The 15,525-nt window shown below is 48.7% G+C and overlaps 1 protein-coding gene across 1 annotated transcript; it reads left to right on the top strand.

Annotated features, from left to right (window-relative positions):
* The first annotated feature begins 10,938 nt into the window (after positions 1-10,938).
* Positions 10,939-15,154, top strand: NEFM (neurofilament medium chain). The gene is made up of 3 exons (XM_075724068.1): positions 10,939-12,000; positions 12,395-12,519; positions 13,786-15,154. Exons 1-3 carry the CDS (start codon positions 10,939-10,941, stop codon positions 15,152-15,154), a joined length of 2,556 nt encoding a protein of 851 aa, XP_075580183.1.
* The last annotated feature ends 371 nt before the right edge of the window (positions 15,155-15,525 follow it).

The following is a 15,525-nucleotide window of genomic DNA, read 5'->3' on the forward strand; positions in this document are numbered from 1 at the left end:
ACCCCTGGGACTTTCTTCTCTTTCCACTGCAGTTCTGCAGCATGTCACTCCTGGCAAGGGCATAAATTTACTCCTGACTTTCCCTGGAATGCACTGGAAGAGTCTACTCTGATCCTCAATGCCAAAGTCAGGTCCATTTGTGACTGCTTTTTTGCACAGCGTGATGTATCACGTCCCTTCCTGAAGGGTATGGTATCGCTTGCTCTGGGGTATTATATTAATGCCTCTAACAAAATAGCGTGTAAAGATTGTGTTCCCCAAACGACAGTGATAGCAGAATAGATAATTTCATTTAGAAAAAGCTTTTGAACAGGAGGGAAAGCTAGTTAAGGAGACTGATTTATGGCAGTGAAGGATCTGTCATACGAGTGAGTTTTGTTGATGGAAAGGATCATAAAAATCCCAGCAAAATCTCGCTAGCTGCCTGAGTCTGACCTTGTGGACACTCCCATTGAACTCCACTCAAAGGAAAAGCCGTGTGAGGCTGGCTGGTCTGTGCCCGCTGTCTGGCTCACCCGGCAATCAATACCATGTGAGGACAAAGCAGGGGAGCCGGTGATCCGGGGAGAGCCGTGGATGAGAAAAGGTGAGGAACGTCATCGTGGTCAGGCTGGATGGCGTCTTCCATAAACTGGGATGACAGCGTGATCCGTTTCATATGATGACATTATAACTACTGGACACAGCTAAAATAGTAGGACATGATTATACGTTATGGGGCACTGAGGGAACATCTACAGAATGGATGTTGTTTCTGCCCTTGATAAGAGAGGACATTGCATTGAAATGGGGGGGGGGGGGGAATCAGTAGAAAAGCCAGTGTGAGTCACTGGAACAAGTTGGTTGCAATCTTGACTGCTGGCATAATGATGGAGAGGTCACTGCGAGGCAGAGACATGGGGGAAATGGATGCATTGATGTAGAGGGAGCAGACTATGGCATATCAGAAGAAATTAGATTATTAGATAAAGCAGCTTCTCGTTCTCCACAAAAATTGAATAATTCCCATTGGCTATTTAAGAAAATGAGGTTAAGAGATCAGTTGGGAGAGTTTTGTTTGCTTTATTTTTTAATTCTGAAACCTACAAACTTTATATTTGATGAAACTTCAGCCATAACCTGCACTGCCAAGGCAAGGAGCATTTCAAATGATGCAGCAGAATATTTTGACCTTGAAATTTACAGGTGATAACTTTTAAATTATTTTCTCAAAGTGCTTTTTAAATGCATTTAATTGACATGGAGCCAGTTGATGAGAGACAATGCTAATCTGAAGCTTAGAAATTTAAAAAAAAAAAAAAAGCAATGCAGCACATTCCACCAAGTTTGCATGTCATGGTCTTGCAGCATCACTGTGACCGCACCATTACTGAAGGTCACTGGAATTTCTGTATATTGCTCTTTTCTCCAAGTCCTTCTCACACTCACCTTTGGTGGGGGTAAGAAAGAAAGAAGTCCGAGTGGCAAACATGCTGACAGAGGATCAGCTAGACAAATACAAAGCAGAAATGTTGGAGTCTCAAAGCAACGAAATGCCGACAGGACTCCAATGAATATAATTGTTTCAAGGAATATAGAATTACATTTTATACTGTCAAATGTAGAAAACCACTTTTCTGATTACCTTTCCTTCCATTCCAAATGGAAAACAAGCTCCTGTCTTATTACAAACTTAGAGAGTCACTGGTATAATCAAATGTGCAGCTGTCCAGAACAGTCATTGATTTTTTTTTTAAAACAAAAAAAAGGCACACTAAAAATTACCTTTGTCCTTTCCATTTTTAAATCACATTATGGAATCATTTCAGAACAGGCAGCTCCCTGTAAACATCACTCTTCTACTTCATCCCCTCAGGATGGATGGCCTTCCTAGCCTGTCCTGTGTGCGTGTTCTGTACACTCCAGCCTTTACTTGGTATAATCCAACACCATTGCTTTTAAACTTGTTTAAAACCTTCTGAATTTTACTCCAGCTGAGGACCTTGAGACAAAAGGAAGACTTATAGCTCCTTCTTAATCAAGACTTCAAAGGAGCTATATATATTTTTTTTAACAATAAAATGAGTTTGCAAAATGTATTACTAAAATTATTGATTTTTCTACTGTGAGTGTCTGCATGGTTCGATTTGATTTGTATTTATTGCTTCCCTCCTAATCAGCTTACAGTTATTTCTACTAAGAATATTCTTGGGATGTTATAAGACTAGAGAAACTGAACTGATGTTCCAACCAAAAAGCAGCTCAGGTTTCCATATGTAGCTTTAAAAACGTAAGGAACATCTTACAAAGCAAGCCCATCCCTATAATTCCCTATCCAGTTCAAGCTGAGATCATGACCTTGATACGCAGAGTTCACATTTCTATCACAAAAACCACAGGGCAATCTCTCAGACCGCGGGCAGCTTCAAGAGATGATGCAGTAAATCGCAGGCTCTCTTGTTGCATTTTACAACAGTAAGGAAGTTGGTCCAGTTGCTACAAAGAGCGATCTGTATTTAACCAAGGCCCTCGTGTGATTTTACATTTGCGGTTTAGCGTGTGGTTCTCATCCAGCAATATTTGATAAGCTGTTGGAAGAACACTTGAATCTCATATTTGTTTAGGAAGAAAGCTGAAGCAGGTCATAGCAAGAAGCCCTAAGAGACAAAATGCCACCATGCTACTGCAATTCAAAGAAAAACAGAATGCCCAGGCTCCTTTGAGCTCCTTGGCTAAGCTAATAAGATAATTCATTATCATAAAATTCTCAGATTTTTCATCCATAAAGCCTTCACACAAGGTAAATCCTCCAAGCAGGACTACCTTAATATTCCCCTCCTTAAATTTGCTGTAAAACATTCTTACCTGAAGAATTTCTTCAGCTCTTTTCAACATTTACTGTAGAGGTCTACATCAGAAAAATAAACTATCTTTATATACAGCATCTAAGTAATAACTGATCCCTCAGAGATCTCAGTAGCCTTCTGCAAGGTAGACTCTTCCTTTAGCACTAATTAAAAAAGAAGGAATCATTGCAGTTATGTAGAGCCGTCAATGAGCTGCAGCCTTTCATTGGCTTTCTCTACACAAATCAATTAAACATCCAGCATGAGAGCAATTAACCTAGATACCAATTAGGCTAGCAGGGAGAACATGTTTCCTTGCATCAGGCCTTTTATTTTAGAAATAAGAATCATCCATACTTAAGTGCACTTTTTTGCCTCAGTTAAAAACAAGCCAATACAAGAAAGAAAAGTCAGATGTCACAGGGAAGAAGCAGGATGCAGATAAGCAGAAATGCGTTTGGGGGAGCCGAGCCCACCGACAGATCAGTAACAGCTGCCATGCAGCATCTAGTAACTGCCTGCAGAGTTAGGTCCGGCATTTACACGCATAAATCCTCATAGATTATAGGGTTTATTCCCAGCTGGAGCAAATGTAGGCATCTCTCTGAAATTAGTGGAGCAACACTGATTGTTATTTGCTTTCAGTTTGCCCGGGAGCTCCCCACCTCCGAGCCGAGATGCTGCACAGAGCTCTCAGCCCATTTACACCGTCAGCAGTTTTGCTGTGTCAGAATCCACTGATTGCGGGTTATGGGGCAGGCCCAGGATATTCTGAGCAAGCTAGTCCAGAGAGGAGGCATTTTAAAAACGGATCCTAAACACAGGTGTGGTTTGCACATCAACCCTGCGGTTAAAGCAGCAGGCAGGCTTTCTGGGCGAGACCTCCCCGCTGTGTGCTGCCACCGTATCAAAACCTGGGGCTTCTATCCCAATAGTGCCTCTAACTGCTAGCGTGATGTCTATGTTGTGCTAACCGATGTCAACGTTAGCTGTTGCTGTGGCTAACTTTCTCCAATTTCCAGCCTGCGGCAATTGCTCTCCATTTTTCCTGGGAAGCAGCACTCTAGAAATAGCTTTGCCCGATGGCAGCATTGTCATATGGTATGTACAGCTCCAGGAAAAGTGGTCATAAAAGGAAGCGTTGTGGCCACTTTTCAAAGCTGTATTTTTAGAAAGGGAAGGCTAGGAAAAAACCTCTCAAAATGAGGTAGGAAGAGCTATTTTTGATCACTTTATCACTAAAAGATTGCTATCCTGACCTGTGCTACTTTCTGGATGGCAACTTTCAGGATAGTTCAGTTTGAAACGTCAGTTGGTACACGTAGGAAAAATGACCGGTGAGCCATAAAACCAAGCAGAGCACAGAAGCGTCAAGGGAACAAAGCCACGTTACTTCCTTTGCTTTTCATCTAAGCCAATTAAATCTGAGTTTTTCTTTGCCTGGGCTGTGGCTCAGAGCTGATCCTTTGCAGAGCCTGGTCTATTGTGTGCCTGAATCGGCCAGTTCTACGAAAGGCGGAACCGGGTGATTTAATACCTGGAATGCAGATAAATTTTCCAAGAGAGACCAGAAAATCTGGAATCAACCATTTCCTAACCATTGATTAGAGAACATCAGTATATGATCCCATCTCCCTCCTCTGCCATCCTGCTAATCCTATAATTCAAAGCTATGACCACAGGCACCAGGGTACTGCAGCCTGCGTTTCCTCAGCAGCATACGATTCCTGTTAGAGTTACGGCTTTTAGAAGATGTCACATGTGAAATTCAGTATGCAGTTCGGCATGGGATCAAGAAACTCCGATGTGAATTTTAACCAAACAGGCAAGGCAATTTAACCTAATGGACCTCAGTTGTGACTTCCAGACCCGATGCTATTCCAACCCCAGGCACATACCTCCAAATATACAGTAATACCCCGAGTCACCCATCGTGTGCCCCATCAACGCCAGCTCTCTCTGACAAATTGATTTGCAACCACCCACTGAAACTAGTTTTAAAACATGTAAACTCTGCCGATGTACCTCTGTTATGAACCCTTTTTTCAATCCAGGGATAAATTAGTACTTTCAGTCTGATCAAAGGCCGCGCTGGGTATTCACCGCGGCTGAATATCCACCTGAAGCACCGCGACACTCTCCCCGCTCATTTATGCCACACCTGGATCCAGTCCTCCTGGTCGGATGTGAGTTAATTCTGCTAAGGCACTTGCATAAAGCTGGCTGTGATGAAATGGGACTGCTATGGTTAAAAGACAGTGGTATTAGCAGAAAGGCACTAAGCATCGTTATGACTGAAGTCCTTAGCGTGGTCTTACGGCTGCTACATGTTTTCATTATTTTCTGGTACACGGGCAGAGGATCTAAATCCAATACCGCACCCAAACCCATTGCCACCACTCTGGCATTATAACAGGGCCGTAGCATCAGAGGTCCATCTCTGTTCAACTGATGATATAAAATAGGGCCAGAAAGGAAGCTGAGGCTCAGCGTCTCCATCTAAGCTCATTCCTTTTCTTGCGTAGGTGCGAGTTTGCTTCTGACTCTATTTCATTAACCTTCACCTCCAAACTCTTTCTGCCTAAAAAAAGCTGTTCTAGGCAGTCTTATTTCTGCTTTGTCAGGTTTTGGCTTCTCTGATACGGGAATCTACAGAGCCGTTCTCTGGTAGGAACCGAGTTTCCCAATATCTGTCTAATGTACATGGCCATCGCTTCAGAAATGTTGTCATTAAGAAGGGTCACGGTTCGTTTGTGTGCTGAACCTGCTTTTCACATAGCAAGTTCATCGCACGTCTATAGTTAATTGGTCAAAGAAGTTTAAAGAAGCAGTGGGAATAGGTCAACATCCAGTTCAAGTAGCGTGGACAGGGGTTTTGCTGGCCAAGGACTCAACTTGTTGCTTGAATATACTGTGGAAAATTGGGGACATGAATAGCTGTCATGGAGATGGAGGCACAGAATCTCCCTTTCCCTCTCACCCAAATGAATGCCATTATCCCATATAACGCCAGAGAAAGCTGCAGTAATTTACAGTGGGATCTGAAACTTTTCTTGAATATCTTTCTATTATTAATCATAAGACTCTAGGCTAAGTCCTTCACTGGAGTAATTCAGCATTGCTGGTCCTTTGTGAATTCACACAAGCTAAAAAATTGGCCCTTTGAAACAAGGCGGGAGGCGGCCATGGGAGAGAACATTGCATTACAGCTGTTATAAAATCAGTGTGCGATGCAGTGCTTTAAAAATGCAAGGAAAACACCACTGAAAAATGTAGGCGGTGCGGTAAACGTTTGGCTTTTTGAAGTTAGTAAATGACTGAAGTACACTTGTAGCTGCGAAATCATTCTTGGTATTGACACTGAAGGAAGCAGGTCTGTACGATTATCTTGCAGCAAATAAGTCAGGGAAAGCGAACAGCAGCAAGGAGCTCGGGGATGGTCTGTGGGAATTTGCAAGAAATTTTCATTCGCTGGTAAACTGAATGCAAATGCTGCTTTAGGAGTGTGCTTTCAGAAATTTATCATCTTCAAATGCAACACAAAGCATTTCTGCATGAAGAAAATAATGCAAGTGTCTGGCAAGGTTTGATTTAGGGTCCTGAAAGCTGGCTGAATGGGAATGATGAAAAGCGGGACGCGTTGGGAAAATGTTATTGTGTTACAGTTCTGTCTTGAGAAAGTCCAGCTTGGAACAGAAAGAAAATGAACATAGACATTTTTCAAAGCACAGGCGTTGCCCTGTAGGACCTTTGTGTTTTATGCTGTGGCACGCTATCAAAAAGCCTGGCGTAGGTGCGTTGGCCAGGCTGCCCGGCCTCACCACCGCGCCCAGCAAGTCTGAGGCAGACGGAGGTGAAATGCCCGCGGTTCGGTCCCCCCCCCGCGCCACCGCCCCTTCCCTTCATTTTACCAAGTGACCCCAAGTGATGCTGAGGACAATTTGTGAATGCCTGCGGTTCGGTCCCCCCCCCGCGCCACCGCCCCTTCCCTTCATTTTACCAAGTGACCCCAAGTGATGCTGAGGACAGTTTGTGAATGATCGTGACAACCCATCATTAACACACCCACCACCACCAGAATCTGATATTTCAAATCTCAAGATCCTGAACAAATTACAAGGAGGAACAAAAAAAGTAAGAAGTTCAGCTTCCCGTGCGGCTGGACGCCAGCCCTGCTCATTCACGTGACGGCCCCATCCTGCAGCGTGCTGTGCACTCCTGTGTGTGCTGGTCGCTTCTTGGCTTCCTTGGGAATGAAGGTCCTAAAGCCTTTTCGAGAAGCATCCAGCACCGTACAGGACTGGGCCCTTAGCGCACAGATCCGAGTGTTTTCCATAGCTGTCGCTATATAAATATTACCAGGCCATATCCTCAGCCGGACTGAAATGTCCGTCCTTGCTCTCTTGCCTCTGCTGGAATGAGACCAGTTTACGCCAGCTGATTATCTGGGCCATTATTTATTATAAGTTTATGGTGACCAGATAAGGTTCTCGGACGTCAAGGTCTTCAGCTGACATAAATCAGTCTCACTTCCTTGGCTTGGGGAGCCGCGCCAATTTACATTCCTCTGTGGTGTGGAACACAAAAAGTGGACCAAATTCTGATTTCCTTACTCTTTTTGCACTCTGACAAAATTCCTTCTGGTGGTACTGTTTGCCCTCCTTGCATGGATATCATTAAGTCCTATTCAGGCTTAAATTGCTTAAGCTTAAGCTTAAATCAGGCTTACCTGAAAAACAGGCAGCCACTTACCAAGAGAACCCCCCTTTAAGCTGATAAGTATTTTTTTTAATAGTTCCAACCAACTGCATTGTATTATCTGCCCAGTTGTCTTCATTCTACTGTCTCTCTATAACAGAAAAAACCCCACTCAAAACCCCCTTTTCTCCCACTCATCCGATTCTATATTTTTTTTAAAAGATATTCCAGTTAATTCATTATCATTGGATATATTTTAAACTCCTTTATCTGGAAGCAGACAGGCTGTTGTGCAACTCCCCCTTCTGTATTTTCTTTCCTTTTTTTTTTTTTTTTTTAAGGAAGCTGTAGAACTCAAGTCTCATCCTCTCTAGTATTTCTGTAATGCAGGTTTGCCAATAGTGTATAATCAAGATTAAAATCAATGCCGCCACTTTTTGATTGTGGGGGTACCTGTTCCTTCCCTTCTGCTTCAAAGCCCGAGACATCAGGTTGCTGTTTGCCCCAAAAGTAGCAACGCTTGTTTGTTAAACTTCGAGGCAAAAAGTTCTCTATAAGCAGAAATATGAGTCTGCATTTCAAATCTCCAAAGTGGCTATGGAGAGAAAGGAGAACGGGATTAGCTGCTCATCAGAAATAAGGCAACATTTTAGGCTGATTTCCCTGACTCATCCTAACCTTCAGATCACCTTCAGGATACGGGAGCAGGAGGACCGTCCACCTGCATCTGATTACAGAGCAGAAAGGAACAGTGCAAGAATGCGTTTTAAATTCAAACACTGTGGTTTATTTCAGAAGGATTTCTCTACGTGCTTGTAAATGCCCCCGTGAATGCAAACTTTTTCTCATCCGAATATCCTCATTTTTAAGGTAGTCAATACGTATTATGAAAATGCTGCTATTCTATAAAAGTTGGCATTGCTTGAATTTCAATATTACATAAACAAGTCAAACGCTATCGCTGCTTGATTGTAAAGCAACAATTTATTTTGCATACTGGGTAAATGGATTTAAAACAACCCATGCACCAAGGTATTTAACGAAAGGGAGTTCTATTACAAAGTTCAATATGCTCCTCCTCACTTGCTGTTCAACACCAGCCACTTGTTTTCAGAAGATTAAAAGGATAATGAAAGCTCCCAAGCACCTCTGTTAACCATATGTTTTCTTTTACAGTAAGTTTTCCATATGTATAAAACCATGATCTGTTCCCCCCTCCCAGTCTTCACTTAACCGGGAAAAAAGCAGTAATAAACCAGATCGTAACGTATCTTTTTCCCTAAAACGAAACAAAATGCAGTGCCAGAATAGACGGTAATTTTGTTTTGACTTCCAATTAAATCCAAAGGGATGCTTTCTGCCTACGGAGAAAACTTTTAGCAATATTAATGGAACAGATTTAGAATCCGTGATTGCTTCAATTATAATGAAACCTTTTCTCTCTGTTTATCATCCGAAACCCCAGAGAGGTTAACCAGCGGATCTGCCTGCCTGTGTTCGCAAGCACAATCCAGCAGATACCTTGGATAATTCCGACTTCTCCACTGACTGCAGTGCTGCAGTCCTATGACAGCATCATATTAATGAGCCAGCAGCGGTCCGATGCTCCATGTGCCTTGCAAAGTTTAACCCTGTCCCTCAGACTTCCCTAACTCTCCACAGCGAAGACACAGCAGCATCAAACCCAGGAACTGCGTGTGGCCCAGGCGGAAGGCCAGCAGGCCATTTTTGAGAGGGATTTTGCCCGTTGGCAAGATCACCCGCCCCAAGCTGCAGAGGCTGCTGAAGGCAGGCAGGCAGTGCCAGCACCTTGCTGAAGGAGTTGAAGCCTCCCCCCCAGCAGTCCCCCGCTTTGCACGGGGAGCTGCAGCCCGGCTCCTTCTGGCACCGGCAGGTTTTTGTTTCTTTGCAGCTTCCCGATGCATTGCCCGGCTCGCTGAAATGCGCCCGAGAGCCGCTCCCGGCCTGGCTGTTGGGCTCCAGGCCTGCTGTTGGCTTGCCGCTGTCACGCAAGGCGTGGGACGCGCCGTGCCCGAAACACGGAACACGCAACACGCAACACGATTGCTGAGGGGGTTTCGGGGGGCTCCTGCCTCAGCGCCGCACCGAGCACTGCATCGACATGCGAGGCTGGGAGGAGGAGAGAGGAAGGGGGGGGGGGGGAGAAGAATCCAGATGAAGGATTTGGGATGCCGGGGGGGGTCCTTTCAAAGTCGTTTACCGCCCGGCTGCTCCAGCACGGCCCCGGCCGCAGCCCCCCCGCCCCGCAGAGCGCCCAGCCCCCCGGGGGGGGCGGGGGGGCCCCGGCCGCTCCCCGTGCCGCAGAGCAGCGGCCCCCGCCTCCCCCCGCCCGCGGGCTCCCGAGCCAGACCCCGCCGGGGAAGGGGGCGCCCGCCGGGGCTGCACCCCGGGACCCCCCCCCGCCCCCGCCCCCGCCCCCGCCCCGCGGGAGCTGCCCGTGGTGCTGCAGCACCGGCACGGCCCGGCCCGGCACGGCCCCAGCCCCAGCCCGGCCCCGGCCCCGGCCCCGGCCCTACCCGCAGGGCTGCGCCGGGCGCTGCTCCGCCGGCCCCGGCCCGGCCCGGAGCCCGCACCGCGCTGCGCTCCGCCATGGCCGCTGCGGGGGGGGGGGGGGGCTGGGGGGGGCGGGGAGAAAAGAGGGAAAAGAATGAAAATAAATAAGGGAAAGAAAAGGGGGGAAAAAGGAAGAAAATAAAAGAAAAAAGAGAAAGGAAAGAAAGAAGGGAAAGAAAGAAAATAAATAAAATAAATAAGGGAAAGACAAGGGGGGGGAAAAGAAAGAAAAGGAAAGAAAAAAGAGAAAAAAGAGAAAGAAAAGACAGAAAAGAGCTAAGATGGAGAAAAGAAAAGAAAAGAAAAGAAAAGAAAAGAAAAGAAAAGAAAAGAAAAGAAAAGAAAAGAAAAGAAAAGAAAAGAAAAGAAAAGAAAAGAAAAGAAAAGAAAAGAAAAGAAAAGAAAAGAAAAGAAAAGAAAAGAGGGTGATGGCCTAGGGAAGGGGGGAGAAGGGAGCAGGGGCAAGAGGGAAGGAGCAGGGGAAAGGGGGAGCAGGGGGGGAGAGAAGGGAAGGGGGAGCCGGGCAAAGGGGAAGGGGATGGGAGAGGGCAAGGAGGGGCGGTGGGAAGGAGAAGGGGAAGGGGGCGAGGGAGCGGGGGGAGCAAGGGGAAGAAGGGGCGGCGGGGCAGGGGCAGCAGGGGCCGGACGGGGGAGCCGGGGCAGGGGCAGGAGCGGGGGCGGCGGGAGGCGGTGCCGGGGGGCGGGGCCGGGGCCGGGCCGGGGGCGGGGGCTCCCCCCCCCCCCCCCCCGAGCGGGGCCGCCCCGCTGCCGCCCGGCGGGGCTATATAAGGGGCGGCGGCGGCCCGAGCAGCGCCGCGTTGCCGCCCCCGAGTGCCCCGCCATGAGCTACACCATGGAGCCCCTGGGCAACCCCTCGTACCGCCGGGTGACCGAGACCCGGGCCAGCTACGGCCGCGCCAGCGCCTCCCCGTCCAGCGGGTTCCGCTCGCAGTCGTGGTCGCGGGGCTCGGGCAGCACCGTCTCCTCCTCCTACAAGCGCCCCAACCTGGCGGGGCCGCGGGCCGCCTACGGCTCCGCCGTGCTCAGCTCCGCCGAGAGCCTGGACGTCAGCCAGTCCTCGCTGCTGAACGGCGCGGCCGAGCTGAAGCTGAGCCGCTCCAACGAGAAGGAGCAGCTGCAGGGGCTGAACGACCGCTTCGCCGGCTACATCGAGAAGGTGCACTACCTGGAGCAGCAGAACAAGGAGATCGAGGCGGAGCTGGCCGCGCTGCGGCAGAAGCACGCCGGGCGGGCGCAGCTGAGCGACGCCTACGAGCAGGAGCTGCGGGAGCTGCGCGGGGCCCTGGAGCAGGTGAGCCACGAGAAGGCGCAGATCCAGCTGGACTCGGAGCACATCGAGGAGGACATCCAGCGCCTGCGGGAGCGCTTCGAGGATGAGGCGCGGCTGCGCGACGAGACGGAGGCCACCATCCGCGCCCTGCGCAAGGAGATGGAGGAGGCCTCGCTGATGCGGGCGGAGCTGGACAAGAAGGTGCAGTCGCTGCAGGACGAGGTGGCTTTCCTGCGGGGCAACCACGAGGAGGAGGTGGGCGAGCTGCTGGCGCAGCTGCAGGCGTCCCACGCCACGGTGGAGAGGAAGGACTACCTGAAGACCGACCTCACCACGGCGCTGAAGGAGATCCGCGCCCAGCTGGAGTGCCAGTCCGACCACAACATGCACCAGGCCGAGGAGTGGTTCAAGTGCCGCTACGCCAAGCTGACGGAGGCGGCCGAGCAGAACAAGGAGGCCATCCGCTCCGCCAAGGAGGAGATCGCCGAGTACCGCCGGCAGCTGCAGTCCAAGAGCATCGAGCTGGAGTCGGTGCGCGGCACCAAGGAGTCGCTGGAGCGGCAGCTCAGCGACATCGAGGAGCGCCACAACAACGACCTCACCACCTACCAGGTACCGGGGAGGCGGCCCGGGCTGCGCCCAGCCCAGGGAGGGGTGCGGGGGTGCCAGGGGATGGCGAAGGGTGCCAGGGGATGGCGAGGGGCACCAAGGAAGGGTGCTGGGGGGTGCCAGGGGATGGCGAGGGGCACCAAGGAAGGGTGCTGGGGGAGCGCAGGGGAGGTGCTGGCTGCAGGGCTGGGCCCCCAAGGGCTGGCTGCAGCGGCAGGGAGGTGTCTGGGTGGGCTGTGGGAGGCGGGTGGGTCCTGCTCTGATCCCAGCACTGCCCTCCCCAGAGTGCTGGAAAGAGTTTCTGAAAGTCCCTTTTTTTTGAGAACTTTTTCCCCTGCTCTGGCTCTGTGCGAAGCGTGTGTCTGTGTCACAGAGGTTTTCTGCGTCTCCGTTGCAGGACACGATTCATCAGCTGGAGAATGAGCTTAGAGGAACAAAGTGGGAAATGGCACGTCACTTGAGGGAATACCAGGACCTCCTCAATGTCAAGATGGCCCTGGATATTGAAATTGCTGCATACAGGTACAGTAGGATCCTTGTGGACATGTCTGGAATATTAATAGCACTGCAGATGCTGCTGGCTTGGGAAGCTTTACCACAGATAAGAAATATCTGCATGCAGTCAACACAAGTTAAATTAGAGCTTGACTAAATCATTACGACTCTGCCAAAATCTATGCAGACCACAGGGCGTTTGCAGAAAGACCCCGGGGTTCATTAGGGACCGGCTCCCTGGTAACCAGTGGCAGAGCTCCCGGCGGGCTCAGTGGGCGCAGGGCAGCGTGACTCAGTGCAGCAGCACCCTGGTGCCGCATTCTGCCCTTGTTTACAAAAGCAGAAGATGCAGCAAAAGACAAGGTTATTTTTAATCCCTGTTTATTCCGCTTTGCATATGCCAAGCGAGTGGTGCTTCTCACTTGAATTCCCTTTTATCTCTCTCGAGAGACAGTGCACTTGCTTGATCATGGTTTCAGGCAGGGAGTGCTAATCTGTTTGTCACAAACACTTTTGCTTTTCTTGCTCAACTTTCCTTTAAAGGCATCCACTCTGATCTGGAGCAGGAACATTGCTTGCTATTGCCATCACCTGGCAGGTTTTTTTAGTCTCCTTTAGAACTCCCATTGGAGAACTGCTGATTTTTCTGGGTCACAGGCTTAGATGAAAAACACGCATTTGAATATAAGAACAGTAAAACCAAAAACCCCCATCTCCAGATCTGCTTAAATTCCTGAGGTTGTTCAGACAAACACAGATACCCTAGGGTCTGTAGCTGTTTGCTGCCAAAGTTAGCTGAACAAAGTCTTTTCAGTCTCCATAGCCGCGTGAGAAGGGTGGATGTCCAAACTCTTGAACCAGGACATATGCTCTAATTGGCTTTGAACATCTCGGCCACGATAATTGATTTGGGTCTGTTGGCTGTGTCAAATTTGCAGTTCACCCAAGTCATAATGCATCCTGTAAAGTTAATTATTTTGCCATACTCTGTGCTGACTTATGCTGTAATAAAGTTTTTGACATTAAGGGTGAATTTCAGGATGATAAACCGAAGGTGTTTCACTTGCCACATGCAAACCAAGCTAAAAGCTGTTTGCTGAATATGAATTTTGCAAAAGAGCTGATTCAAGGAAAGCTGAACTGGGGCTGTGAGCGATGGATTATGCTGATCAGCTCTAGCATATTCCACATACAAGCTGGTTTCATCCTGCTGACAGGGAAATATTCTAATAGCCGTCCCTTATGTTGGGTTTCTATGCTCATTCTCTTTTTTCCTCCTCCTGATTCCCTCAGGAAGCTACTGGAGGGTGAAGAGACAAGATTCAGTGCCTTCTCTGGAAGCATTACTGGACCCATATTCACACACAGGCAACCATCTGTCACAATAGCATCCACTAAAATTCAGAAAACAAAAATTGAACCACCAAAGCTGAAGGTCCAGCACAAGTTTGTAGAAGAAATCATTGAAGAGACAAAGGTAGAGGATGAAAAGTCTGAAATGGAAGATGCCCTAGCGGTTATTGCAGAGGAAATGGCAGCCAAGGCCCAGCAGGAAGAAAAAGCAGAAGCAGCAGCTGTAGAAGTTGTTTCTGAGAAGGCTGCTGCAGAACAAGCAGCTGCCCCTGAGGAAGAGAAGGAGGAAGAGGAAGCAGAGGAGGAAGAAGCCGCAAAATCTGATGCAGCGGAAGAAGGAGGTTCTGAAAAAGAAGAAATAGAGGAAAAGGAAGAAGGGGAGGAGGCTGAGGAAGAGGGGGAAGAAGCTGAGGCCAAGGGCAAAGCTGAAGAGGTAGCAGCAAAGGCAGAGAAGGTCAAGACACCTCCCTCAAAGTCACCCCCTAAATCCCCCCCGAAATCCCCTGTAACGGAGCCGGCCAAGGCTGTCCAGAAGGAAGCAGCTGCAGAAGTGGGAAAAGAGCAGAAGGTGGAGAAAGCTGGTGAGAAGCCAGCCAAGGAGGAAGAGAAAGCAGCATCTCCAGAGAAGCCAGCGACACCAAAGGTAACCTCCCCAGAGAAGCCTGCAACCCCGGAGAAAGCAGTGACCCCAGAGAAGCCGGCGACCCCGGAAAAGCCCCGCTCTCCGGAAAAGCCGGCGACCCCGGAAAAGCCCCGCTCTCCGGAAAAGCCGGCGACCCCGGAAAAGCCCCGCTCTCCGGAAAAGCCGGCGACCCCGGAAAAGCCCCGCTCTCCGGAAAAGCCAGCAACTCCAGAGAAGCCCCCTTCTCCAGAGAAGCCGGCCTCCCCGGTCAAAGATGAAAAGGCTGTGGTGGAGGAGACCATCACTGTCACAAAGGTAACAAAAATTAGTGCAGAGGTAGAGAAGGGGTCCAGGAAAGAAGACATTGCAGTGAATGGTGAGGTGGAGGAGAAGAAGGAGGAGGAATCCAAAGAGAAGGAGGTTGAGGAGGAGGACAAGGGAGTTGTCACCAATGGCCTAGATGTGAGCCCAATTGATGATAAGGGTGAGAAAATTGTAGTAACCAAAAAAGCAGAGAAAATCATTGAAGGTGGGGACAGTGCAACCACATATATCACAAAATCAGTGACAGTCACTCAGAAGGTAGAGGAACGTGAAGAAAGCTTTGAGGAGAAATTAGTGTCCACCAAGAAAGTGGAGAAAGTTACTTCACATGCCGTAGTAAAAGAGATTAAAGAGACCGAATAAAATAAATCATAGCTAAATTAAAATAATTAAAGAGCTTGGGTCGGTGCAAAAGGTTAAGCCATATGACAGCTGCAAAATGCATGTGAGTGACGGCTTCAAAGCAGAACGGGTTCTCTCATGGAGGCTCCAGACACACAGTATTTTACTTTTTTGTGCAATATAGGGGAGGGGGGGGGAATGCATGCAGGCTCAAGATGTACTCCCTCCACAGAGCTTGGGGATCTAAAAAAATAATACTAATAATAGTGCATGAGATGAAATGTGCAAAGGAAGCTTTTGAATTTCCTGAGCTGTTGGAGGGACATATCTGAGGAACGACTTAAGATGTATTATGCAAAGAACCAACTGAGCCAAAAACAAACAGAAAACAG

This window comes from Pelecanus crispus, chromosome 21 (assembly GCF_030463565.1).
Source record: "Pelecanus crispus isolate bPelCri1 chromosome 21, bPelCri1.pri, whole genome shotgun sequence".
Lineage (NCBI taxonomy): Eukaryota > Metazoa > Chordata > Aves > Pelecaniformes > Pelecanidae > Pelecanus > Pelecanus crispus.